Source organism: Musca domestica, unplaced genomic scaffold (assembly GCF_030504385.1).
Source record: "Musca domestica strain aabys unplaced genomic scaffold, Musca_domestica.polishedcontigs.V.1.1 81, whole genome shotgun sequence".
NCBI lineage: Eukaryota > Metazoa > Arthropoda > Insecta > Diptera > Muscidae > Musca > Musca domestica.
In genome coordinates, this window is record NW_026712412.1 from 1,663,768 (window position 1) to 1,688,978 (window position 25,211).

The 25,211-nt window shown below is 36.0% G+C and overlaps 3 protein-coding genes across 8 annotated transcripts in view; 2 read left to right on the forward strand and 1 right to left on the reverse strand.

The window, feature by feature from the left end:
- LOC101892885 (putative FERM domain-containing protein FRMD8P1) overlaps positions 1-25,211 on the forward strand; it is a 1,829,920-nt gene that overhangs the window by 669,401 nt on the left and 1,135,308 nt on the right. The gene's annotated exons all lie outside the window — the stretch shown is intronic.
- LOC131806671 (uncharacterized) lies at positions 11,384-12,831 on the forward strand. The gene is made up of 3 exons (XM_059131213.1): positions 11,384-11,695; positions 11,766-11,952; positions 12,010-12,831. Exons 1-3 carry the CDS (start codon positions 11,682-11,684, stop codon positions 12,715-12,717), a joined length of 909 nt encoding a protein of 302 aa, XP_058987196.1. The 5' UTR covers positions 11,384-11,681; the 3' UTR covers positions 12,718-12,831.
- On the reverse strand, positions 13,300-14,475 carry LOC105262260 (putative nuclease HARBI1). The gene is made up of 3 exons (XM_059131214.1): positions 14,030-14,475; positions 13,536-13,974; positions 13,300-13,477 (listed from the first exon to the last, which is right to left on the reverse strand). Exons 1-3 carry the CDS (start codon positions 14,137-14,139, stop codon positions 13,325-13,327), a joined length of 702 nt encoding a protein of 233 aa, XP_058987197.1. The 5' UTR covers positions 14,140-14,475; the 3' UTR covers positions 13,300-13,324.

The following is a 25,211-nucleotide window of genomic DNA, read 5'->3' on the forward strand; positions in this document are numbered from 1 at the left end:
AAAGAAAAGACACCTAATTACATTCCGAGCAAATGATGATATGACCAGCACATTCAAGAGTCTGTAAAAACGGATTTAGTAAACGCACTGCGGTGCGAATTGCCCACTCTGTCACGATTCCAGCATAAATTGGTTTAACTCTTTTCAAATGTGAAGTCCAGACACACGGAGAAGTTAGTTTTCGATATATCAGTCCCGAATGAACAACAGGAAATTATAGCAGGTGAACATAATGTAGCTCATCGAGCAGCTCAGGAAAATGTCAAGCATATTCCAGAGGATAATTTTTTCCAAAAATTGAAAAGAAAGCGAAGCAGCTGGTCGCAAACTGCCGAGTACGTTCTCAGGCAAAGTATGATCGTCATCCAAAAAGACAGCTTATTACCCAGTCACCCATACTAACATATTCCGGGGAAGTCTTTCACATTGACATATTCTCCACAGGCCAAAGTACTTTCTGACTTGCATCGCAAAATTTTCAGAATTTTCGATGGTACAGTCACTAAAATCTAGGACTATAGTGGATGTTAAACCACAGCTGCTTCAGTAGCGCAATATGTTCCATGGTACAGAAACCATTTATTTATTTATTGTGACAACGAAAAATCACTAAATCGCACACCATTAAGGCTACCTGGTCATTTGATGTGCTGTGTAGGGGTGAGGCATTTACGATATCTATGTCGACGTGATTTTTCCAGGTAACCTTAGTGGTGTGCGAGTTAAATAACTTGGTACATCGTAATATTATTGTCAAACTTAGATTGTGTTCGGAGATGGGAAATATCGGTCCAATACTTCTGGTACCTCCCCCAGAAAGGGTCAAAATTTTGTGTACCGATGAAGCTCATAAAACATATCAATATTTTCATAAACACAAGATCTTTTACCATTTACGATTTCTTCTGGTACCTCCCCCACATAGGGTTCAAGATTTTTGAAAAACAAAACGCTCAAAAAATCTATATACGCACACAACTCCCTTCAAATTTCACACATCCAAATATTTTTGCCCCTTCATGTACCTCCAACCCCTTCTGGTACCTCACCCACTAAGGGTCATAATTTCCAATACATATATATGTCATAACTTGCGACACAAGTCAGCGATTCTTTACAACTTGATATATCTAAATATTTTTCAACTTGATATATCTAAATCTGATATGAGTATGTAATTTATTGGCATTTATGATTTCGCATAAAATTGGATATAACTGTTCGATTTCCCTCAAATTTCGCAAATACCAATACTTTTATATATATTAGATAAAATATGAATATTCTACGGTTCGATATATGTGGCACCTTACACATATTTCTACATTTTCCAAAAATTTGTACATATCTCACAGAAGCCCATGGTATATCCAGTTGTATTGTGGATTCTAACGATATCATTGAAGACAACTAGGTAAGTACCATAACAGGGATTTGGTTGTTTTCTTCTACAACCGCCAGTTGGTCATTGACGATCACCAAAACATCGCCTATCGCTGTTATAGGTGGAAGGTCGTTGAATGATGTGCTGCAGTTAGCGGTATTACGTGTCATTATTATCGTATCCCTGCAGTTTTTCACTGATTTGACCAGTGAACAGAAAGAGGCATTCAACACAATAAAAGAAATCTTAACGTCCGAGGAGTTGTTGGCCACCGTCTTGGCACAAAACACGTTTAGAAATTTTCTCTACGGAGTATTAGATCTGAATGTATTCCAAGATTATCAACCACTAACATTTGAAGTTTCGGACAGAAATCCGAACTCAAAAATCAAAAGATGGAAAGCTTTTTTGACAAATGCAATGGAAGGCTGATCTACGAACCTGCAAAGTAAAATGGGGTCGCTGATGCGCTGTCTACGCAACACATAAATGCCTTGGATAATGTGAGTGTAGATACAATTCATAGCGAAACATAATAAACTAACACAATTGAAAGAACTGACAAACCGGTACTTTTTTTTCACAATCAGATAGTACCATAACAGGGATTTGGTTGTTTTCTTCTACAACCGCCAGTTGGTCATTGACGATCACCAAAACATCGCCTATCGCTGTTATAGGTGGAAGGTCGTTGAATGATGTGCTGCAGTTAGCGGTATTACGTGTCATTATTATCGTATCCCTGCAGTTTTTCACTGATTTGACCAGTGAACAGAAAGAGGCATTCAACACAATAAAAGAAATCTTAACGTCCGAGGAGTTGTTGGCCACCGTCTTGGCACAAAACACGTTTAGAAATTTTCTCTACGGAGTATTAGATCTGAATGTATTCCAAGATTATCAACCACTAACATTTGAAGTTTCGGACAGAAATCCGAACTCAAAAATCAAAAGATGGAAAGCTTTTTTGACAAATGCAATGGAAGGCTGATCTACGAACCTGCAAAGTAAAATGGGGTCGCTGATGCGCTGTCTACGCAACACATAAATGCCTTGGATAATGTGAGTGTAGATACAATTCATAGCGAAACATAATAAACTAACACAATTGAAAGAACTGACAAACCGGTACTTTTTTTTCACAATCAGATAATCGTGGAAAAAGGTTTAGAGCCTCTTTGGAAAAAAGACAAAGCACCTAATTACATTCCGAACAAATGATGATCTGATCAAACAGATTCAAGAGTCTTTAAAAACGGATGTAGTAAACTTACTACGGTGCGACTTGCCCACTCTGGCACGATTCCAGCATAAATTGGTTGAACTCTTTCCAAATGTGAAGTTCAGACACACGGAGAAATTATTTATCGAGCTGAACATAATGGAGCTCACCGACCTAATTACATTCCGAACAAATGATGATCTGATCAAACAGATTCAAGAGTCTTTAAAAACGGATGTAGTAAACTTACTACGGTGCGACTTGCCCACTCTGGCACGATTCCAGCATAAATTGGTTGAACTCTTTCCAAATGTGAAGTTCAGACACACGGAGAAATTATTTATCGAGCTGAACATAATGGAGCTCACCGAGCAGGTCATCCTTCTGGTACCTCCCCCACAAAGGGTCAACATTTTGTGTAACCATGAAGCTCATAAAGCGCGAAATTAATATTCGATTACATTCAGACTTAGTACATCTCAATATTTACATTAACACAAGATCTTTTACCATTTACGATTTCTTCTGGTACCTCCCCCACATTGGGTTCAAGATTCAACTCCCTTCAAATTTCACACATCCAAATATTTTTGCTAACGTAAGATCTGTTGTGAAGATGATATATATCTGTCAACTCCTTCTGGTACCTCACCCACCAAGGGTCACAATTTCCAATAAATATATCTGTCATAACTAGCAAAACAAGTCGGCAATTCTTTACAATTTGATATATCTAAATATTTTTCTCAACCAGAAATCTGATATTTATATGTAATTTATTGGTATTTATGATTTCGCATAAAATAGGATATAACTGTTCGATTTCCCTCAAATTTCGCAAATACCAATATTTTTAGCTATATTAGAAGAAATATGAAAATTGAATTCTTCGGTTAGCTATATGTGGCACCTTACACATATTTCTACATTTTCCAAAAATTTGTACATATCACACAGAAGCCCATGAAATATCCAGTTATATTATTGGTTCTAACGATATCATTGAAGACAACTAGGTAAGTACCATAACAGGGATTTCGTTGTTTTCTAATACAACCGCCAGTTGGTCATTGATGATCACCAAAACATCGCCTATCGCTGTAATTGGTGGAAGGTAGTTGAATGATTTGCTGCAGTTAGCGGTATTACGTGTCATTATTATCGTATCGCTGCAGTTTTTCGCTTATTTGAAACGTTTAGAAATTTTCTCTACGGAGTATCAGATCTGAATGTATTCACAGATTATCAACTACAAACATTTGGCGTTTCGGACGGAAATCCGAACTCAAAAATCAAAAGATGGAAAGCTTTTTTGACGAATGCAACGGAAGGCTGATCTACGAACCTGCAAAGGAAAATGTGGTTGCTGATGCGCTGTAAATTCATAGCGAAATATAATCAACTAACACAATTGAAGGAACCGACAAACCGGTAATTTTTTTTTACAATCAGATAATCGTGGAAAAGGATGTAGAGCCTCAGAAAAGAACTTTTAATATATTTGGAAAAAAGACATGGCACCTAATTACATTCCGAACAAATGATAATCTGATCAAACACATTCAAAAGTCTTTAAAACGGATGTAATAAACTCACTGCTGTGCGACTTGCCCACTTTGGCACGATTCCAGCATAAATTGGTTGAACTCTTTCCAAATGTGAAGCTCAGACACACGGAGAAGTTATTCATCGATATATCAGACCCGAATGAACAACAGGAAATTATAGCAGCTGAACATAATGGAGCTCACCGAGCAGCTCATCCTTCTGGTACCTCCCCCACAAAGGGCCAACATTTTGTGTATCCATGAAGCTCATAAAACGCGAAATTAATATTCGATTCCATTCAGATTTAGTACATCTCAATATTTCCATTAACACAAGATCTTTTACCCACATAGGGTTCAAGATTTTTGAAAAACAAAACGCTCAAAATATCTTGCATGCGTTGTATGTATACATACAATGTATACAACTCCCTCAAATTTCACACATCCAAATATTTTTGCTAACGTAAGATCTGTTGTGAAGATGATATATATCTGTCATCCCCTTCTGGTACCTCACCCACCAAGGGTCACAATTTCCAATGCATATATTTTTGTCATATCTTGCGAAACAAGTCGTAATATTATTGCCAAACTTAGATTGTGTTCGGAGATGGGAAATATCGCTCCGATCCTTCTGATACATCCCACACAGAGGGTCAACATTTTGTGTATCGTTGAAGCTCATAAAACGCGAAATTAATATTTGATTCCATTCAGACTTAGTACATCTCAATATTTCCATTAACACAAGATCTTTTAACCACATAGGGTTCAAGATTTTTGAAAAACAAAACGCTCAAAAAATCTATATACGCATACAACTCCCTGCAAATTTCACATATCCAAATATTTTTGCTAACGTAAGATCTGTTGTGAAGATGATATATATATCTGTCAACCCCTTCTGGTACCTCACCCACCAAGGGTCACAATTTCCAATGCATATATTTTTGTCATATCTTGCGAAACAAATCGTAATATTATTGCCAAACTTAGATTGTGTTCGGAGATGGGAAATATCGGTCCGATACTTCTGATACATCCCACACAGAGGGTCAACATTTTGTGTATCGTTGAAGCTCATAAAACGCGAAATTAATATTTGATTCCATTCAGACTTAGTACATCTCAATATTTCCATTAACACAAGATCTTTTACCCACATAGGGTTCAAGATTTTTGAAAAACAAAACGCTCAAAATATCTTGCATGCGTTGTATGTATACATACAATGTATACAACTCCCTCAAATTTCACACATCCAAATATTTTTGCTAACGTAAGATCTGTTGTGAAGATGATATATATCTGTCAACCCCTTCTGATACCTCACCCACCAAGAGTCACAATTTCTAATATATATATCTGCCATAACTTGCGAAACAAGTCGGCGATACTTTACAACTTGATATATCTAAATATTTTTCTCAACCAGAAATCTGATATGAATATGTAATTTATTGGCATTTATGATATCGCATAAAATTGGATATAACTGTTCGATTTCCCTCAAATTTCGCAAACACCAACACTTTTATCTATATTAGATGAAATATGAAAATTGAATTCTTCACCTTACACATATTTCTACATTTTCCAAAAATTTTTACATATCTCAAAGAAGTCCATGGAATATTCAGTTGTAGAGGTGTTGTTGAATTTTCGTTGTAGTACATCGTATTATTGATTCCAAAGATATCATTGAAGACAACTATGCAAGTACCATTGACCGTAACAGGGGGTTTATTGTTTTCTTCTACAACCGTCAGTTGGTCATTGATGATCACCAAAGCATCGCTTATCGTTGTAATTGGTGAAAGGTCGTTGAATGATGTGCTACAGTTAGCGGTAAGACGTGTCATTGTTATCGTATCGCTGCAGTTTTTCATTGATTTGACCAGTGAACAGAAAGAGGCATTCAACACAATAAAAAAAATCTTAACGTCCGAATTGTTGGCCATCGTCTGGGCACTAAAAACATTTACAAATTTTCTCTACGGAGTATCAGATCTGAATGTATTCCAAGATTATCAACCACTAACATTTGACGTTTCGGACAGAAATCCGAACTCAAAAATCAAAAGATGGAAAGCTTTTTTGACGAATGCAACGGAAGGCTGATCTACGAACCTGGAAAGAAAAATGTGGTCGCTGATGCGCTGTCTAGGCAACACATAAATGCTTTGGATAATGTGAGTGTAGATGCAATTCATAGCAAAATATTATCAACTAACACAATTGAAAGAACCGGCAAAACGCAAAAAAAACGAAAAAGGTGTAGAGCCTCAGATAAGAACTTTTAATATCTTTGGAAAAAAAGAAAAGGCACCTAAATACATTCCGAACAAATGATGATCTGATCAAACACATCCAAGAATCTTTAAAAACGGATGTAGTAAACGCACTGCCTTGCGACTTGCCCACTCTGGCACGATTCCAGCATAAATTGGTTTAACTCTTTTCAAATGTGAAGTTCAGGCACACGGAGAAGTTAGTTATCGATATATCAGACACGAATGAACAACGGGAAGTTATAGCAGCTGAACATAATGGAGCTCATCGAGCAGCTCAGGAAAATGTCATGGAATGGAAGCAGCTGGACGCAAACTGCCGAGTACGTTCCCAGGCAAAGTATGATCGTCATCCAAAAAGGCAACTTATTGTCCAGTCACCCATACTAACATATTCCGGGGAAATCTTTCACATTGACACATTTTCCACCAGGCCAAAGTACTTTCTGACTTGCATCGACAAATTTTCAATATTTTCGATGGTACAGTCACTAAAATCTAGGACTATAGTGGATGTTAAACCACAGCTGCTATAGTAGCTCAAAATGTTACATGGTACAAAACCATTTATTTACTTATTGTGACAACGAAAAATCACTTCACTCACGCACCATTAAGGCTACCTGCCCATTTGATGTGCTATGTAGCGGTGGGGCATTTACGATATCTATGTCGAGTTGATTTTTCAACGTAACCTTAATGGTGTGCGAGTTAAATAACATGGTACATTGTAATGTTATTGTCAAACTTAGATCGTGTTATGAGATAGGAAATATCGGTATAATCCTTCTGGTACCTCCCCCACAAAGGTCAAAATTTTGTGTATCCATGATGCTCATAAAACGCGAAATTAAAATTCGATTCCATTCAGACTTAGTACATCTCAATATTTCCATTAACACAAGATCTTTTACCATTTACGATTTCTTCTGGTACCTCACCCACATAGGGTTCAAGATTTTTGAAAAACAAAAACGCTCAAAAAATCTATATACGCATACAGTGAACTGGACGCTAAAGTGAACTGGAATCTTTTGAAACGTGGATTTATCAACGCATCCTAAAAATCCCAATACCCAATTCAGTAGTTCTGACAAGGGTTAATCGTGAACGTGAACTCATTACAACAATAACAAGTAAAAAAACATTAAGTTCGGCCGGGCCAAACTTTTAATACCCTCCACCTTAGAGTAAAAGAAACATTAGAAGAAATGTGGCAAAAACCATTAAAATGCCGATTATGGGGAGGTACCGTTATATGGGGGCTATACCAAAACGTGGACCTATAATTACAATGTTTCGCCACCAGAGCTGGAACCCATTATGACCCACAAATACCAATTTTTAGACAAATCAGTGAAAAAATGTGGCAAAAACCATCAAAATACCGAATATCGGGAGGTACCGTTATATGGGGGCTATATCAAATCATGGACCCATGCATGCAATGTTTCGCCACCGAAGCTGGAACCAATTATGACCAACAAATACCAATTTTCGAACAAATCCCTGAAAAAATGTGGCAAAAATCATCAAATTACCGAATATCGGGAGGTACCGTTATATGGGGGCTATACCAAAACGTGGACCTATAATTACAATGTTTCGCCACCGGAGCTGAAACCCATTATGACCAACAAATACCGATTTTCAGACAAATCCGTGAAAAAATGTGGTAAAAAAACTAAAATACTAAATATCGGGAGGTACCTTTATATGGGGGCTATACCACAACGTGGACCTATACATGCAATGTTTTGCCACACGCTCAGGGACCCGCTATGACCTACAAATACCAATTTTAAGACAAATCCGTGAAAAAATGTGGCATAAATCATCAAAATACCGAATATCGGGAGGTACCGTTATATGGGGACTATACCAAATTATGGACCCATACATGCAATGTTCCGCCACCGGAGCTGGAAACCATTATGACCCACAAATACCAATTTTTAGACAAATCGGTGAAAAAATGTGGTAAAAAAAAAACTGAAATACTAAATATCGGGAGGTACCTTTATATGGGGGCTATACCACAACGTGGACCTATACATGCAATGTTTTGCCACACGCTCAGGGACCCGCTATGACCTACAAATACCAATTTTAAGACAAATCCGTGAAAAAATGTGTCATAATTCATCAAAATACCGTATATCGGGAGTTACCGTTATATGGGGACTATACCAGAACGTGGACCGATATATCTCATTTTCAATACCAACCATCCTAGACACAATGCAAATAGCTCTGCTAAATTTTGGAGCTCTACGTCAAATAATGTGGGCTGTATCGTGATTTCAACAGACAGACGGACATTGTTAGAAGAATTTTATGCTGATTATGAATATATATACTTTATGGGGTCTAAAACGAATATTTAGTGATGTTACAAACGGAATGACAAAGTTAATATACCCTCCTTTCCAAGGTGGAGGGTATAAAAAGAAGAAAAACTTCATATCATAATATCCTAAAATGGACCGGCATTGGAAATTTCTCATTCCTACTGAGAGAAGCCAGAAATAGAGAAGCTTTTATGGAGATAACATATAATATATGAATGTGCCTTAAAAATTGTAACAAATAATGATATATAATTGTATTGGTCGTTTAGAAAATATGCTGACCAAGATAAATTGATAATGTACAAAAAAAAAGCAAACGTTAAAAATTGGAAAATTAGAAAGCATAAATGACATGTTTTATTAAATAACAAAAACATGTCAAGAAATTCTCCCCCGTAATTGGTTCGACTACCAAAAAAAAAACTGATAATAATTGTGTCATTTCTGCAATCAATACCAATAAAGGAACGGTTACAGATCCCCAAGAGATAGTCTTAAACTAACTTCCCACCTAAATTCTGCTCAACTAAGATCAATGTTTGTGAACGATACTTCAACGCAAAATAGTATAACAAATGCACAATTATATCTTGGTCTTAATAAAGTAAAAGAAATAACACTCAGACGCGATAGAATTTCCTATATTATGATCCAGAACCATTGTACTAAAATATGTTATAAGCTGCTTGAGTTATACAATATTATATATAATACCGGCACAATATCATATCCATGAACAACTACAATAGTTCCTGCGATTCTAAAAACCTTATAGAAGCAGAACTGACTTTTCTGGACATAGATCGATATATGTAAAGTTCTGAACTTCATACAATCATATTTATATGGACGAACATTCAATCAATAACCATCATTACAAAACCTTCAGCTTAGAAAATGAAATTCCAAAAGGATTCCCATTGTCTGATGTTATTTTCCAAATACCCTTATATAACAGCCGCTCAATCATCAAACGTTATATCAAAATTTAGATGACATATACGTCCTCAGCATAAAAGAGATAATTGTATAATGCATGCTATAGCATCATTACTGGCATAATGGATTAGTCTAAATCAGGTGCAAAGATTTCCTTGCCTAAGCTTTCTATATTACGAGTATGCAATGTTCCTTCTTCTCACGACCTAAGCACTTGCCGTGCTCTTGCTGGGGCGTTTGTTTCCACATCTTGTATATGATGGCCTGGTTAAATATTTCAAGGGGATATTTTTTGTCTCAGGGCGTAGTAATATATTAACCTGCCCAAAAAAAATAATACATTTGCAGCGTTTCTTTTTAGAGAATATTTTTAAGGAAGATAATTTGTTTTTGTTATTATTATTTGTTTTTGGCAAATTTAATTGTCATATTGACTTAATAGTTTTGAAAATAAAAATTTTCTTATTGTAAAATATTAGTTGTTGTAGCTGATGCATACACCTTATAAATACACCTTGCGCAACATCTTTACCCTACCGAAATTTAGACAACAAATGTGCTAAATGCGGCAAATGAACACAGTCCAACACATTTTAAAATCATATAACTGTCTCCGACTTATGTAACAAGCCTTTCTCAAGAAAATTGACATGGGAATGCGCACGGACAACATCAAAAATATTTATTTTTTTTAAAAAATCTAAAATATCATATCCTTTAGTACTTCAAGTATTATAAAATGTATATGCTTATGGTCTTTCTCCCATATTAATATTATATTCACTAATATTTCACACAGCTGAACGTAATGGAGCTCACTGAGCAGCTCATCCTTCTGGTACCTCCCCCACAAAGGGTCAACATTTTGTGTATCCATGAAGCTCATAAAACGCGAAATTAATATTCGATTCCATTCAGATTTAGTACATCTAAATATTTCCATTAACACAAGATCTATTACCATTTACGATTTCTTCTGGTACCTCCCCCACATAGGGTTCAAGATTTTTGAAAAACAAAACGCTCAAAAAATCTATATACGCATGCAACTCCCTTCAAATTTCACACATCCAAATATTTTTGCTAACATAAGATCTGTTGTGAAGATGATATATATCTGTAAACCCCTTCTGGTACCTCACCCACCAAGGGTCATAATTTCCAATGCATATATTTTTGTCATTACTTGCGAAACAAGTCGGCGATTCTTTACAACTTGATATATCTAAATATTTTTCTCGACCAGAAATCTGATATGAATATGTAATTTATACTTCCTCAAATTTCGCAAGTACCAATATTTTTATCTATATTAGGTGAAATGTGAAAATTTAATTCTTCGGTTCGATATATGTGGCAGGATATCTATGTAGAAGTGATTTTTCAACGTAACCTTAATGGTGTGCGAGTTAAATAACTTGGTAGATCGTAATATTATTGTCAAACTTAGATTGTGTTCGGAGATGGGAAATACCGGTCCAATCCTTCTGGTACCTCCCCCACATACGGGCATATATTTTTGTCATATCTTGCGAAACAAATCGTAATATTATTGCCAAACTTAGATTGTGTTCGGAGATGGGAAATATCGCTCCGATACTTCTGGTACATCCCACACAGAGGGTCAACATTTTGTGTATCGTTGAAGCTCATAAAACGCGAAATTAACAGCCTGTTCCACGATATCGAAAGAACACGTTCGCACAACTTTTACACGACAAACAGCTGATTTCCGTTCCACTAAAATCCATCAGAACGAAAATTTGCACGAAAATCAATGCGAACGAAAACGTAAGCGTTTCAGTGTAATTTTGCGTTCCACTATCTTTTTTCTTTCGTACGCATGCGAACACAAATGTCAAAATCAGTCACTTGTGTGTTTGCTGTCGTACGATAACAATTAAGGAAAATCTGTTTTAAAACATAAACATTGCTTAATTGAAAATGGAAACAAAAATGTAAGTAAAAATAATAAATCCAATTTATTATGGGAACAATAAATATATTTTTTTATTTTCTCAATTCCAGCACGAAAAAATCATCAACTACACAGCTGCGGGCACTAGTTGAGTATATGGAGGAGAATCCCGAGTTTGCCAGAGGAGTGCCAATTTTTGGAAGCAGCAGGCAATCCCTGGAGGACCACTGGAAGAAGTTAGTTTTTAAATTAAATACCATGGGTCCTCCTTCCCGCACAATTGCAGAGTGGAAAAAGGTAAGTCAGAAAACTCGGCTTACGATCTATTTGTCTGACCGGCATTACTATTTACAGACGTGGGCCGATCTAAAGTCCCGCACCAAAAAGAAAATTGCGGAAAATAAAAAAGGGCTGCAAGGTACAGGTGGTGGTTTATACCGGTTTGAGTGCCTAACGGAGCTGGAAACAGCAATTGACCGGACACTCTTCTTGTCGAAGTCCGCAGCACCAAGTGGTAAAACTTTTGGCTACGCGGACGAAATAGATTACTGCTTCGAGGCATTGGATACCACACCATCAAGACCATCCAAGACCGTAGCAGTGGTAACACCTACCAGACAGTTCAGTTCCCCAGAATCACATACCCAACAACAACAAATAAACGTAAAAACCTGTACCATCACAACTCAACAATACCAACCACCAGCCAAAAGACAAAAAATCCCACCCCATTTCTACACACAAACTGCAAAACAACAGGCACAGTCAGCACACACACAACAAACTCAGACACAGTCAGCACACACACAACAAACACAGACCCAACAGCAACACCAACGTAAACAAACAACGTCCCCTCGTCAACGCATGGAACATCAAACCGTGCAGAAATCACCCCCATTCAAATGCACATCACAACATAATTTTCCATCCACATCATCAGCAAAAAAAACGTTCCAACGTCGGAGAGCAAATACCTCTTATCCGTCGGCAATTGCGGCTGGTCGAGCAGGCAAATGCAATAGCCAAGGAGCAAGCAGATGCAAGCAAAAGGATGGCTGACGCTGCAGAGAGAATGGCAGATTGTGCCGAGGCCCAAACAAAATGCTTAAGTCTATAGAAGCAATTCTATCAACTTTTTTGCAAAACAATTCACAAAACAATTCACTATAGTCCTTTTATAATAATTTAAACTAATTTTTTAATTTTTAATTTATATTATTTTATTTTAATAAAAAATTCTTTTAATTTTACAAATTTATTGCAATTTTTCTCCTTATTGCGTCAGCTCTGCTTTCAAGATCATTATTGTCATCCACTTCGTCTTCCAGATCATCATCAATAACATCACCTGGCGGCTCTTCAGATCGGTAGTGTATGCACATGTTGTGCAGCGCACAACATGCATTTATAATTTGCACTACCTTTGCTGCGTCATAATGAAGGCCCCGAGATCCGATGATACATCGGAATCTGTTTTTTAGGACCCCAAAGCACCTTTCAATGACGTTACGCGCACTAGCATGTCTCTTATTGAATTTTTTCTCGGCGACATCTCTAGGGCTGCGGTAAGGCGTCATAAGAAAGGGCTTCAATTTGTATCCTCCAACCCCTATAAAAAAGAAAACACAAATGTAATTGATGTATTATGATATAAGATGTATACAAATTACTCACCGAGAATCCAAAAGTTTCGTTTTCCATTGTCAAACTCCCTTTGCATACACTTGTCTGGATCACTCCTTTCCCATACAAATGCATCATGGTTGCTTCCGGGATGTCTAGCGTCGACAAATGTTATACGCATTTTATGGTCACATATCTAATTCGAAAAAACACAATAATTTTAAAATCGCTTTACGATAAATGTATTTACTTACCACCATTGCATTTATACTATAATAACCCTTTCTATTATAGTAAAGGGCTTTCAATTCGTCCCCTGGTGACTTGATGCGGATATGCGTGCCATCAACGCATCCAACAATTCCAGGGAACATTGTTCTTTCATAGAAAGCCTCCATTGTGTTGCGTTCCTCTGTAAGTGTCGGCTTTTTTATCCATTGGCCGCAAATGTGGTCCTCAAAAATCTGCAGACATTCCGCAATGGTTCTGCTCACTGTCGACTTCGCTGTTGAAGTCAAGGCTTCGTTCCCTAGATTCTGTTGGTAGCTTCCTGTTGCCAAAAACCGCAAGAATGTGCCAAGTTTTAAATCGGGGCGGATTTGGGTAGTTCTGCAACCGGCCACCCACTTCTCTTCCATCATATCCAAAAGAGCCCGAAAAACTTCCTTCGACACACGAAAATTGGCCACAAACCTAGAAAAAATCATTTTTTATTATTTCAAAAATGTAAAAATACAATCATACTTACTGGTTGTTAGGTACTTCAAATAAATTCGAAGCATCTCTTAAATGCCTCCGTGGCACATTTTGTACCTCCTCCTCATCATCCATAAAAAACAGGGCCACAGAAATATTCATTTTTTTCTTTTTTAAGAACACAAATAATCTGAACTCAATCACTAGAAATTTTATTTTGTTTGTTTATTTACAATTTGTTTGTTTACAACTGAACTGTCAGTTGAGACAGAGCCACTGCTGCTTTTTCGCGTTTAAATTAGACATTTAGCGCTTTTTTTTGCCTTATTTCGCGATTAATTTTGCCAAAAAATATTTTGCAACACTGAATCACGTAAGGCTATGCGAAAGAAAGAACGAAAGTTAGTGGAACGCATTCTTATGCGAAAGTGAGTGAGTAGCCTTCGTTCGCACAAATTTTCTTTCGAGATCGTGGAACAGGCTGTAATATTTGATTCCATTCAGACTTAGTACATCTCAATATTTCCATTAACACAAGATCTTTTACCCACATAGGGTTCAAGATTTTTGAAAAACAAAACGCTCAAAATATCTTGCATGCGTTGTATGTATACATACAATGTATACAACTCCCTTCAAATTTCACACATCCAAATATTTTTGCTAACGTAAGATCTGTTGTGAAGATGATATATATCTGTCAACCCCTTCTGATACCTCACCCACCAAGAGTCACAATTTCTAATATATATATCTGCCATAACTTGCGAAACAAGTCGGCTATACTTTACAACTTGATATATCTAAATATTTTTCTCAACTAGAAATCACCACTAACATTTGACGTTTCGGACAGAAATCCGAACTCAAAAATCAAAAGGTGGAAAGCTTTTTTGACGAATGCAACGGAAGGCTGATCTACGAACCAGGAAAGAAAAATGTGGTCGCTGATGCGCTGTCTAGGCAACACATAAATGCTTTGGATAATGTGAGTGTAGATACAATTAATAGCAAAATATAATCAACTAACACAATTGAAAGAACCGACAAACCGGTAATTTTTTTTCGATAAGAACTTTTAATATCTTTGGAAAAAAGACAAGACTCCTAATTACTTTCCGAACATATGATAATTTGATCAAACACCTACAAGAGTCTGTAAAAACGGATGTAGAAAACGCACTGCGGTGCGACCTGCCCACTCTGACATGATTCCAGAATAAATTGGATGAACTTTTCCCAAATGTAAAGTTCAGACACACGGAGAAGTTATTTATCGATCAGACCGGAATGAACAACAGGAAATTATAGCATCTGAACATAATAGAGCACATCGAGCAGCTCAGGAAAATGTCAAGCATATTCTGGAGGACAATTTTTTCCAAAAGTGGAAAAGAAAGCGAAGCAGCTGGTGGCAAACTGCCGAATACGTTCCCAGACAAAGTATGATCGTCATCCAAAAAGACAACTTATTGCCCAGACACCCATACTAACAAATTCCGGGAAGTCTTTCACAACGAACTCGCACACTATTAAGGCCACCTGCCCAATTGATGCGCTGTGTAGGGGTGGGGCATCCACGATATCTATGTCGAAGTGATTTTTCAACCTAACTGTTGAATACCAGAAAGTCCAAAGAACGGTTACAAAAACACAAATAGTCTTTATTGTTAAATGAACGAAAACTGAATGAATATATATGAATAATATTAAATACACACAAGCTAATATGCAAACAAATATTTCAATGAAGACATGTTACAATATTATTTGAACAACAAGTACAGGGTTGCCCATATTCGACGGACCCATGTTTTTTTAGGCCCATTCCAATCGACGAGGCTTGTCCGCAGGCAACATTCTTTGCGTCAATTGAATTTTGTACGGGAACAAATGCAAATCAATGCGAATAATCCGTTGTAAAGTGGGCCGAGCCATTCCCAACTGCTGAGAACGGCGTTTTTGGGAGGTTCTTGGGGACCTCTCAACACTGGCTCGTACGGCAGCGATATTCTCGGCCGATCGCCTCTTATATGGCCGACTCTTATATGGCCTCTTCGGATTAGAAAAAGCCTTACCAGTCGAAAATTTTTCGTATAAACGCTTAATAGTGTTCTTAGAAGGCGCACTTCTCACATTTTTTAATGTTTTAAAAGCACGTTGAGTTTTCACAATTGACTTCTGCTGTTGAATGTAAATTTCAACTATTTCATAGCGCTCGCGTGGCGTGTATTGGTTCATGGTAAAAATCTGCTTGGACTGACGCTTCAAACGCGGTATGTCATTAAGCGATGTGACATCTCTGTCAAAAGTTATGTCGTTGCCAGATGGATCCGTCGAATATGGGCAACCCTGTAGGTGTTTAGCTGCTATCAAAAATAATGATTATGCTATCGACTACTAGCCAATATATAATTACTTTAAAATAATGAAAAGAATAAAAAAAATTTATAAATTTGCTTTACTTCTCCATTCTTCTTATTATTAGTATTTTCATCCAAAACTATTTTTGTATTTTTATTTTAGGTTTATATATATATATATATATATATATATATATATATATATATATATATATATATATATATATATATATATATATATATATATATATATATATATTATATTAAGTTCGTAATTCCGTTTGTAACTCATCGAAATAATAATTTAAACCCAACAAAGTATATACATTCTTGATCAGCGGAAAATTCTAAGACGCTACAGTCAAAACGAATTAAGATAGGAATCTAATATTTTACACAGATCTCTTTTTTGTCTGCAGGCAGGTCAAGTTCGAAGATGGGCTACCCCCTGAAAGAGTATTGTCTATATAGGTCCTCGATATCGTATATCCCCCATATAACGGTACCACCAATATTGGGTATTTTTGTGATTGTAGCCACATTTTCAATGGAATTGTCTGAAATTATACACAATGAGTTCCTTGCAAGTACTTTGGCCCCTGAAAGAGAATTGTCTATATAGGACCAGGATATCATATATCTCCAATATAACGGTGCCCCGGACATTCGTAATTTTACCAACATTTTTCAATGGAGTTTCTTGTGAGTACTTTATTCCCTAGAAGAGAATTGTGTATATATGTCCACGAAATTGTAAACCGCCTATATAACGGATATTTTGATGATTTCAGCCAAATGTTGTAATGGAATTGTCTTAAAATCCGCACAAGGGTTTATCTAAATAGATCTACTTTTTAGTATAGCGCCCATATAACGGTAGCCCCAAATATTTGGTATTTTCATTATTTTGGGGTAAATCGTTGTCTTCGTTTTTCATTCCGCCGTAAAATGAAACTATTTTGATGTTCAACTAGTTCGTTAGTTCCTTGCCTAGCTAGTGGGGAGTTGTTTAAATTTCGAAGAATTTCTACAGATGCAGTTGGAATTGAAGCTTGTCTAAATGGTTCCACACGTGCGGAGTCGTTTGAGATGTTGGGTGGTGCGTGTCTATGACCCGTTTCTTCTCCTAAATTAAGCCTGAATATCTGGAATTGTTAAGTCAATATAGTCATAATTAAGTGGAATATCGAATTGTTGCTTTAAGTTGCTATCAGAGCAGACTTTCATTCTGCTTTTTATTTGATTTTGATGTCGTCGGATTTCTCTTGGAGCTGTATTTAACAATTTTATATTTTACTTCTCCTTCTATCCAGCGCTTCTTACCAGAAAAGTTACGTACATAAACATTTTGGCCAATAGCAAATTTGTACGGAATATTCGAAATTTGGTGTCTTACCGGAAACATTGCGCTTAAAATTATTCGTGGCTGTCGACCGTGAAGTAATTCAGCAGGGGATTTGCCTGTATGTGGGTTTGGCGTTGATCTGTGCGTCACAAAATAATTGTATGATACCTCTTCCTGGTTCGGCTGCTCTTTACTGATCTTGTTGAAAACGGTCCTAAATGTTCGAACAAAACACTCAGCTAATCCATTTCAAGCTGGGTGGAATGGAGCTGTCGTTAAATGTTCAGCGTTTGCTTCACAAAATCTATTGAATTCCATTGACGTGAATCGTGTACCATTATCATTTACAATGGTACGTGGTAAACCTGCTATTGCGAAAATACTTTGCAATGCTGCTATGGTTGACGTCGTGTTGGCTGCCGATACTGGTCTTATTAAAGGAAATTTAGAATATGAATCAACCGGAATAAGCCACATTTTGTTTAAAACGGACCAGCAAAATCGACGGGTATTTTCTACCATGGCTGTTCAGCATCAGGCCATGCTGGAAATACTTGTCATAGGCAAACACCATTTTCTTGACAAACACAACATTTCTTTGCCATATCCTCAATTTCTTGGTCGATGTTTGGGAACCATACATACCTTCTAGCTAATTGCTTCATTCTACATGCACCCCAATCCCCGTTATGTAGCATACTCAGAACTCTTGAACGAAGTGATTTTGAAACTATTACACGTGAATGTTCATTATGCAGAAGCAGTACATCACTTTCTACAGAAATGGAAAGTTTTCTTGCAAAATATGGTTTTAAATTATGATCTAAATTGTTATTTCCGGCCAACCATTTTTTACGTTATTTAGTAGTGTTTAGTAGTGTAGTGTTTTGTCTTCTTTCGTGTGTAACGATACCGTCTCAGAATCAATAGGGCAGTCTAACAATACCGTGTTATATATTTCATGAATATGTAATATCTCTGATTCAATTTTATCAAATTCATTGTCTTCTCCCATTGGTAATCTTGACAAAGCGTTATCGTTTGCATGGTGAGATGTTGCTTTATATTTTATAGAATAGTCCTATGTTTGCAATGTAATTGCCCAGCGCTGAAGTCGATGCAGTGTCATAACCGGAAGATTTTTGAATGGATGGAATATTGTTGTCAGAGCTTAATGATCTGCCACTAATTGAAAGTGTCTGCCATAAAGATATTGATGAAATTTATTGACCCCAAAAATTATGGCAAAAGCTTTCTTCTCTATTTGGGAATAAGTAACTTGAGATGCATTCAGTGTCTTTGAAGCAAAGCATATTTGTTTTTCAGTGCCATTAGAATCAGAATCTATGTGACTAAACTGCACCAAATCCGAAGTTTGAAGCGTCAGTTGCGAGAATAATGGGATATTTATCATCATTATGGGCTAATTTAGTTGCATTCATTATATCTTCTTTTAATTTTTTGAAAGCCGATTCCTGTCGATCAATCCAAACAAATTTGGCATTTGTTTTTCAAAGCTCGTTTAGTGGCGCTGCAGTTTTCGAAAAATTTGGAATGAATTTGTTATAATAATTTATTTTCCCTATAAAATCCTCAAATTCTTTGATATTTGAAGGTCTTGGCAAAAGCTGAATGGCATCTAAACGTTTTTCTGAAGGTCTTATGTCGTCAGAATCATTAATGTGTCCAACATATTCTACCGAAGATTTCGCCATTTCACATTTCTCAGCTTTACAGTTAAGTCTATAGTTCTTCAGTTTCTCGAGCACATTAGTCAAGTTTCGGATATGGTCTTCGTTTGTCTGTCCTGTTACAATTACATCATCGAGGTATATGACGCATTCCGGAATATCTCCTAAAACTTCGTTCATAAATCTCTGAAAGTTGGCAGGGGCGCTTGAAATCCCAAAAGGCATTCGTTTATACTGATATAAACCAAATGCGGTATTGATAATCATAATTCTTTGTGTTGCTTCGGGAAGTGCGATCTGACGATATGTTTCACTTAAGTCAATTTTAGAAAAATACTAACCTACCTACAATTTGTGAAAAAGTTCTTCAATTCTTGATATTGAATATTTTTCAATTTCGATTTGAGGATTCAAAGAAGTCTCACCGAATTCATGACCGAATTTGGCTTAACATTAATGTCTGCTTTAAAAGTTGAACAGTGTCCAAGTCCTTCAGAAAATACTGCATGTAAATATTTCATTATATTACCCAATTTACGTTCCAAATCTGTAAGACTATCATCCAAAACTCGCAAGCAGTTTTCTTTCACTGTATTATTGTTTGGAATTTTCATCTCAAAACCGAATTCTTTGAGTCAGTCGAACCCAAATATGCTGGTAACATTTTCCAAATCAACTACGTAAAGTGGTCATTTTCGTGTTTGATTGTCAACCTTAACATCAACGTGTATCATTCCTTTCAGAGGCAACATAGCTCTTCCATACGATTTTAGTGTTTTATTACTTGGGCTACACAAAGGTTTGTTTAATTTTCTGTAGACATCACGTCCAATCAAGGAGCATGGTGCTCCAGTGCCTAATTGAAATGACAATTTTTCATTAAGTACCTTGATATGAATTATAAGCTGAATGAATGAATTATAAGTTTTGATGATAGCATTCTTCTCTTTAATGACTCATTCAACAACCAGGACAAGAGAGTAATTTACTTGGTGTAAGATTTCTATTTGATTTATAATCGGAATGATGTAACGCTTTACAGCATGAACTTCATTGGCAGGTTCCTTTCCATCTTCGATTTCGCTAGACACCTTGATAGTTGCTTCAAAAACTGAACAGATTTTCAAAACTTTTTCCAAGGACGGGTTTGATTACTCGCTGTTCGAACCTTCTCATGCGGTCTGTATAGAACAATCATATCCCTTATCTTATTATCTACGTAAGATTCTTTGTAGCCTATATGCTCACACGCGAAGTTACACTCTCTAGCAGCCCTCCTTGAATCTGCAACCCAATCTACAAACTTCTGATTCCCCCTCATTCTTATCTGGTTATAAAACTTAAATCGGGCTGCAAAAATATGCTGTTTACTTACAAATTGTGCCTCCAATCCGGAAATCAATTCCTTGTATGTTTTTCCTGAGCTTTTCCATCAAAAAACTTTTGCAATAATTCCACCATATCAGACCCAACCCAGCTAAGAAAACAGGAACGTTTCGCGTTTTCACACGTAATTAAACTTGCTTCCATAAATTGGTCCAATTGAAAACGACATGTTTACCATTGATTTGTTCCAAGAACGAAGCTCTTTAATGAAGGAATCCCGGAAGGTTTATGGTTCCTCGTGAAAACCTCCTCTAAAATTGCTTTATTTTGATCCATCATTTGTGCCAGAAATGATTGATTGGATTCTTGTAATTGAACCAGTATCTGCGAAAGAGCGGTTAGATTCATTGTTTTTTTCAATTTCTCTTTATAACCTACAGTTTTAAGCGAAAAAAACTCGAAAAATATCTAAACGGAGGGTAGACTGTCTATTGCTCTGGCATATTCTCTCCCAGATGAAAACGGATGGTGGTGCTTTGCCACATTATCTCCCATAGTAGTTGTTGTGAGAATTCATTTCAAGATCACAACAACAACAAAGGGCAAAGCAAAAATGGTATTTTTATTGTTGTTGTGAACTGTTAGATTTCGTTGAAAAAATTTGCGTTTTTATTGCTTTTGTATATCGTTCTAAAATAATATGATGGAAAAAATTGCAAAACAACTGCATACCGGTTTTCTGTGTGCACTCTTTTTTATTTGTAGTTCTTGTTCAGCAGTTGAAACAGAAACGTAATCCAGTTGAGTTAAATTAAAGTGTTTTACAAACGTGTTTACAAAAAGTGATTTTAAATTATATGATTTAAATTATATGTATGTATATAATAACAACAAAATAGTTTAATTATCTTTTCATTCATATACTATTTACATGTGTGAATTTTAGCTTGTGTTCAACTCTTTTTATACCCTCTACCATAGTATGGAGGGTATATTAAGTTTGTCATTCCGTTTGTAACACCTCGAAATACACATTTTAGACCCCACAAAGTATTCTCGAACAGCATAAAATTCTACGTCGATTTAGCGATGTCCATCCGTCTATCCGTCTGTGGAAATCACTCTAGCTTCCGAACGAATTAAAGTAGATTGATAAAATTTTGCTCAAATGTATGTTATGTCTGCAGGACTTTTGGTATTGAAAATAGGCCATGTAGGTTTACGGTTTGGTATAGCCCCCATATAACTGTGCCTCCCGATATTCGGTATTTTGATGATTTTAGCGAATTTATTCACCAGAATTGTTTCGAATTTGATATTGGAAGTTCGTAATGGATGCTACAGCCTACGACAGAAAATTGTCTGTACAGGTCCACGTCTTCGAATAGCCCCCATATTACGGTGCCTTCCGATATTCGGTATTATGATTTTATCGACATTATAACCAATTTTGTTAAGTCTCGCATTTGAATATTGTAGTGGCTTATGACAAATGTTACCTACAGAGGTTCATGTCGTCGTATAAACCCTAATATAATAGCTACATTCGGTATTTTTAAGAGTTTAACAGAAGTTTTAACGGATTTTATATTTTTTTGAGAATTGCCAAATTCGTTCCAAATGGTAAAGGGTATTCAAAGTTCGGCCCGGCCAAACTTACAGCTTTTTTACTTTCTTTTTTAATGCACTGTTCCAAATAAAAATAATATTTATAAGATATATAAAATTTAAATTTTATATAGATATAATGGTTATTTTTTTTATGAATTCTGAAATAAATTGTTTGTTTTTTAAATAAATATATTTTTTTACATTTTTAGCTGGTGTGACGAATTTTTTCAGATTTTTTTTTTTTTTTCGATTTCTTTCAGAAAATCAGAATATTCCGCCGAGTTCCCTGGCGAACTCTGTCCGATTTCTTTCAGAAATTCGGAGTTTTCTTCCGAATTTTTTCCGAAAATCTATTTTGTTCTCCTATTTTCCAAGAATTTTCAACGAATCCGGACCAAATTCGCCCAGAAAATCTAAATTTTTTTGCGATTTTCTTCAGAAAATCTTTCCGTATTTGGTGACAACGTCCATACAACTTTCGTACCAAAATTGGAAGGAATTCGGAATCAGAATCATATATTTTTTCCGACAGAAATCGCCAAAAATTTTTTACTGGGAAGTAGTTTATATTTCCAACAGTAACCTTAATGGTGTGCGAGTTAAATAACATGGTATATCGTAATATTATTGTCTAACTTAGATCGTATTCGGAGATGGGAAATATCGGTCCAATCCTTCTGGTAACTCCCACACAAAGGTTCAAAATTTTGTGTATCCATGAAGCTCATAAAACGCAAAATTATTATTCGTTTCCATGCGGACTAAGTACGTCTCAATATTTCCATTAATACAAGACTTTTTACTATTTACGATATCTTCTGGTACCCTCCCAACATAGGGTTCAAGATTTTTGAAAAACAAAACGCTCAAAAAATCTATATGCGCATCTAACTCCTTACAAATTTCACACATCAAAATATTTTTGCTAACGCAAAATCTGCTGCGAAGATGATATATATCTGTCAACCCCTTCTGGTACCTCACCCACCAAGGGTCACAATTTCCAATACATATATCTGTCAAAACTTGCGAAACAAGACGGCGATTCGTTACAACTTGATATATCTTAATATTTTTTCAACCAGAAATCTGATATGAATATGTAATTTATTGGCATTTATGATTTCGCATAAAATTTGATATAACTGTTCGATTTCCCTAAAAAATTCGCAAATACCAATGATTTTATCTATATTAGATGAAATATGAAAATTGAATTCTTCGGTTCGCTAAATATGGTACCTTACACATATTTCTACATTTTTCAAAAATTTGTACCTATCTCACTGAAGCCCATGGAATATCCAGTTGTAGAGGTGTCGTTGAATTTTCGTTGTAGTACATCGTATTATTGATTCTAACGATATCATTGAAGGCAACTAGGCAAGTACCATTGACTCTAACAGGGGGTTCGTTGTTTTCTTGTACAACCGCCAGTTGGTCATTGATGATCACCAAACTATCGCCTATCGCTGTAATTGGTGGAAGGTCGTTGAATGATGTGAGATCATCAACCACTAACATTTGCCGTATTGGACAGAAATCCGAACTCAAACAACAAAAAATGGAAAGCTTTTTTGACGAATGCAACGGAATGCTGATCTACGAACCTGGAAAGGAAATTGTGGTCGCTGATGCGCTGTCTAGGTAACACATAAATGCCGTGGATAATGTGAGTGTAGATACAATTCATAGCAAAATATAATCAACTAACACAATTGAAAGAAGCGACTAACCGGTAATTTTTTTTCGCAATCAGATAATCGTAGAAAAGTGTGTAGAGCCTCAGATAAGAACTTTTAATATCTTTGGAAAAAAGACAAGGCTCCCAATTACATTCCGAACATATGATAATCTGATCAAACACCTACAAGAGTCTGTAAAAACGGATGTAGTAAACGCACTGCGGTGCGAATTGCCCTCTCTGACATGATTCCAGAATAAATTGGATGAACCTTTTCCAAATGTGAAGTTCAGACACACGGAGAAGTTATTTATCGATCAGACTGGAATGAACAACAGGAAATGATTGCATCTGAACATAATGGAGCACATCGAGAAGAAGTGACTTCTTCTGTTGAATGTAAATTTCAACTATTTCATAGCGCTCGCGTGGCGTGTATTGGTTCATGGTAAAAATCTGCTTGGACTGACGCTTCAAACGCGGTATGTCAGCGATGTGACATCTCTGTCAAAAGTTATGGCGTTGCCAGTTGGGTCTGTCGAATATGGGCAACCCTGTAGGTGTGCAGCTGCTATCAAATATAATGGTTATGCTAGCCAAAATATAATTATTTTAAAATAATGAAAAGAATAAAAAAAGAATTTATAAATTAGCTTTAGTTTTCCATATATTATTATTTTGAATTTTTATTTGGGAAATATATATATATATATATATATATATATATATATATATATATATATATATATATATATATATGAAGAAACAAAAGTATGTATAATAAGCAGTAAGTTTGAAATAGATACAATTTGGTATTTCCAGGGACATTGATTGTCATTTGTATCATGTCGAGTTCACGAAGAACTTATTTGAGATGTTGATCACTATATTAATTTTGCTATAATCTTCTAATATTTAAAATACTTCCGGAAACTTACAACTAAATGCAAACTGTTAAATGGAGACTATTAGAAGACTTGGACCTGCTCACGAAAATTTTTTGTCATAAGCTGCAGTACGAACTTTAAATACCAAATTTGAAAGGATTCCGGTGAATAATGTCGTTAAAATGATCAAAATACCGAATATCGGGATGTACCGTTACCTGGGGGATAAACGAAAACATGAACCTACATACGATTTTTACCATTACGAACTTTAAATACGAAATTTGTTACGAATAAAATAAATAATGTCGCTAAAATCATGAAATA

What these genes read in the sequence shown, in the direction of transcription:
- LOC105262260 (XM_059131214.1), bottom strand. Translation starts at nt 14,139, where the DNA reads ATGAATATTTCTGTGGCCCTGTTTTTTATGGATGATGAGGAGGAGGTA. An exon ending in TTTGAAGTACCTAACAACCA is followed by an intron (nt 13,975 to 14,029) that starts GTAAGTATGATT and finishes GATTTTTTCTAG; the next exon opens with GTTTGTGGCCAATTTTCGTG. An exon ending in ATAGTATAAATGCAATGGTG is followed by an intron (nt 13,478 to 13,535) that starts GTAAGTAAATAC and finishes TTTTCGAATTAG; the next exon opens with ATATGTGACCATAAAATGCG.
- LOC131806671 (XM_059131213.1), top strand. An exon ending in CAATTGCAGAGTGGAAAAAG is followed by an intron (nt 11,953 to 12,009) that starts GTAAGTCAGAAA and finishes TACTATTTACAG; the next exon opens with ACGTGGGCCGATCTAAAGTC.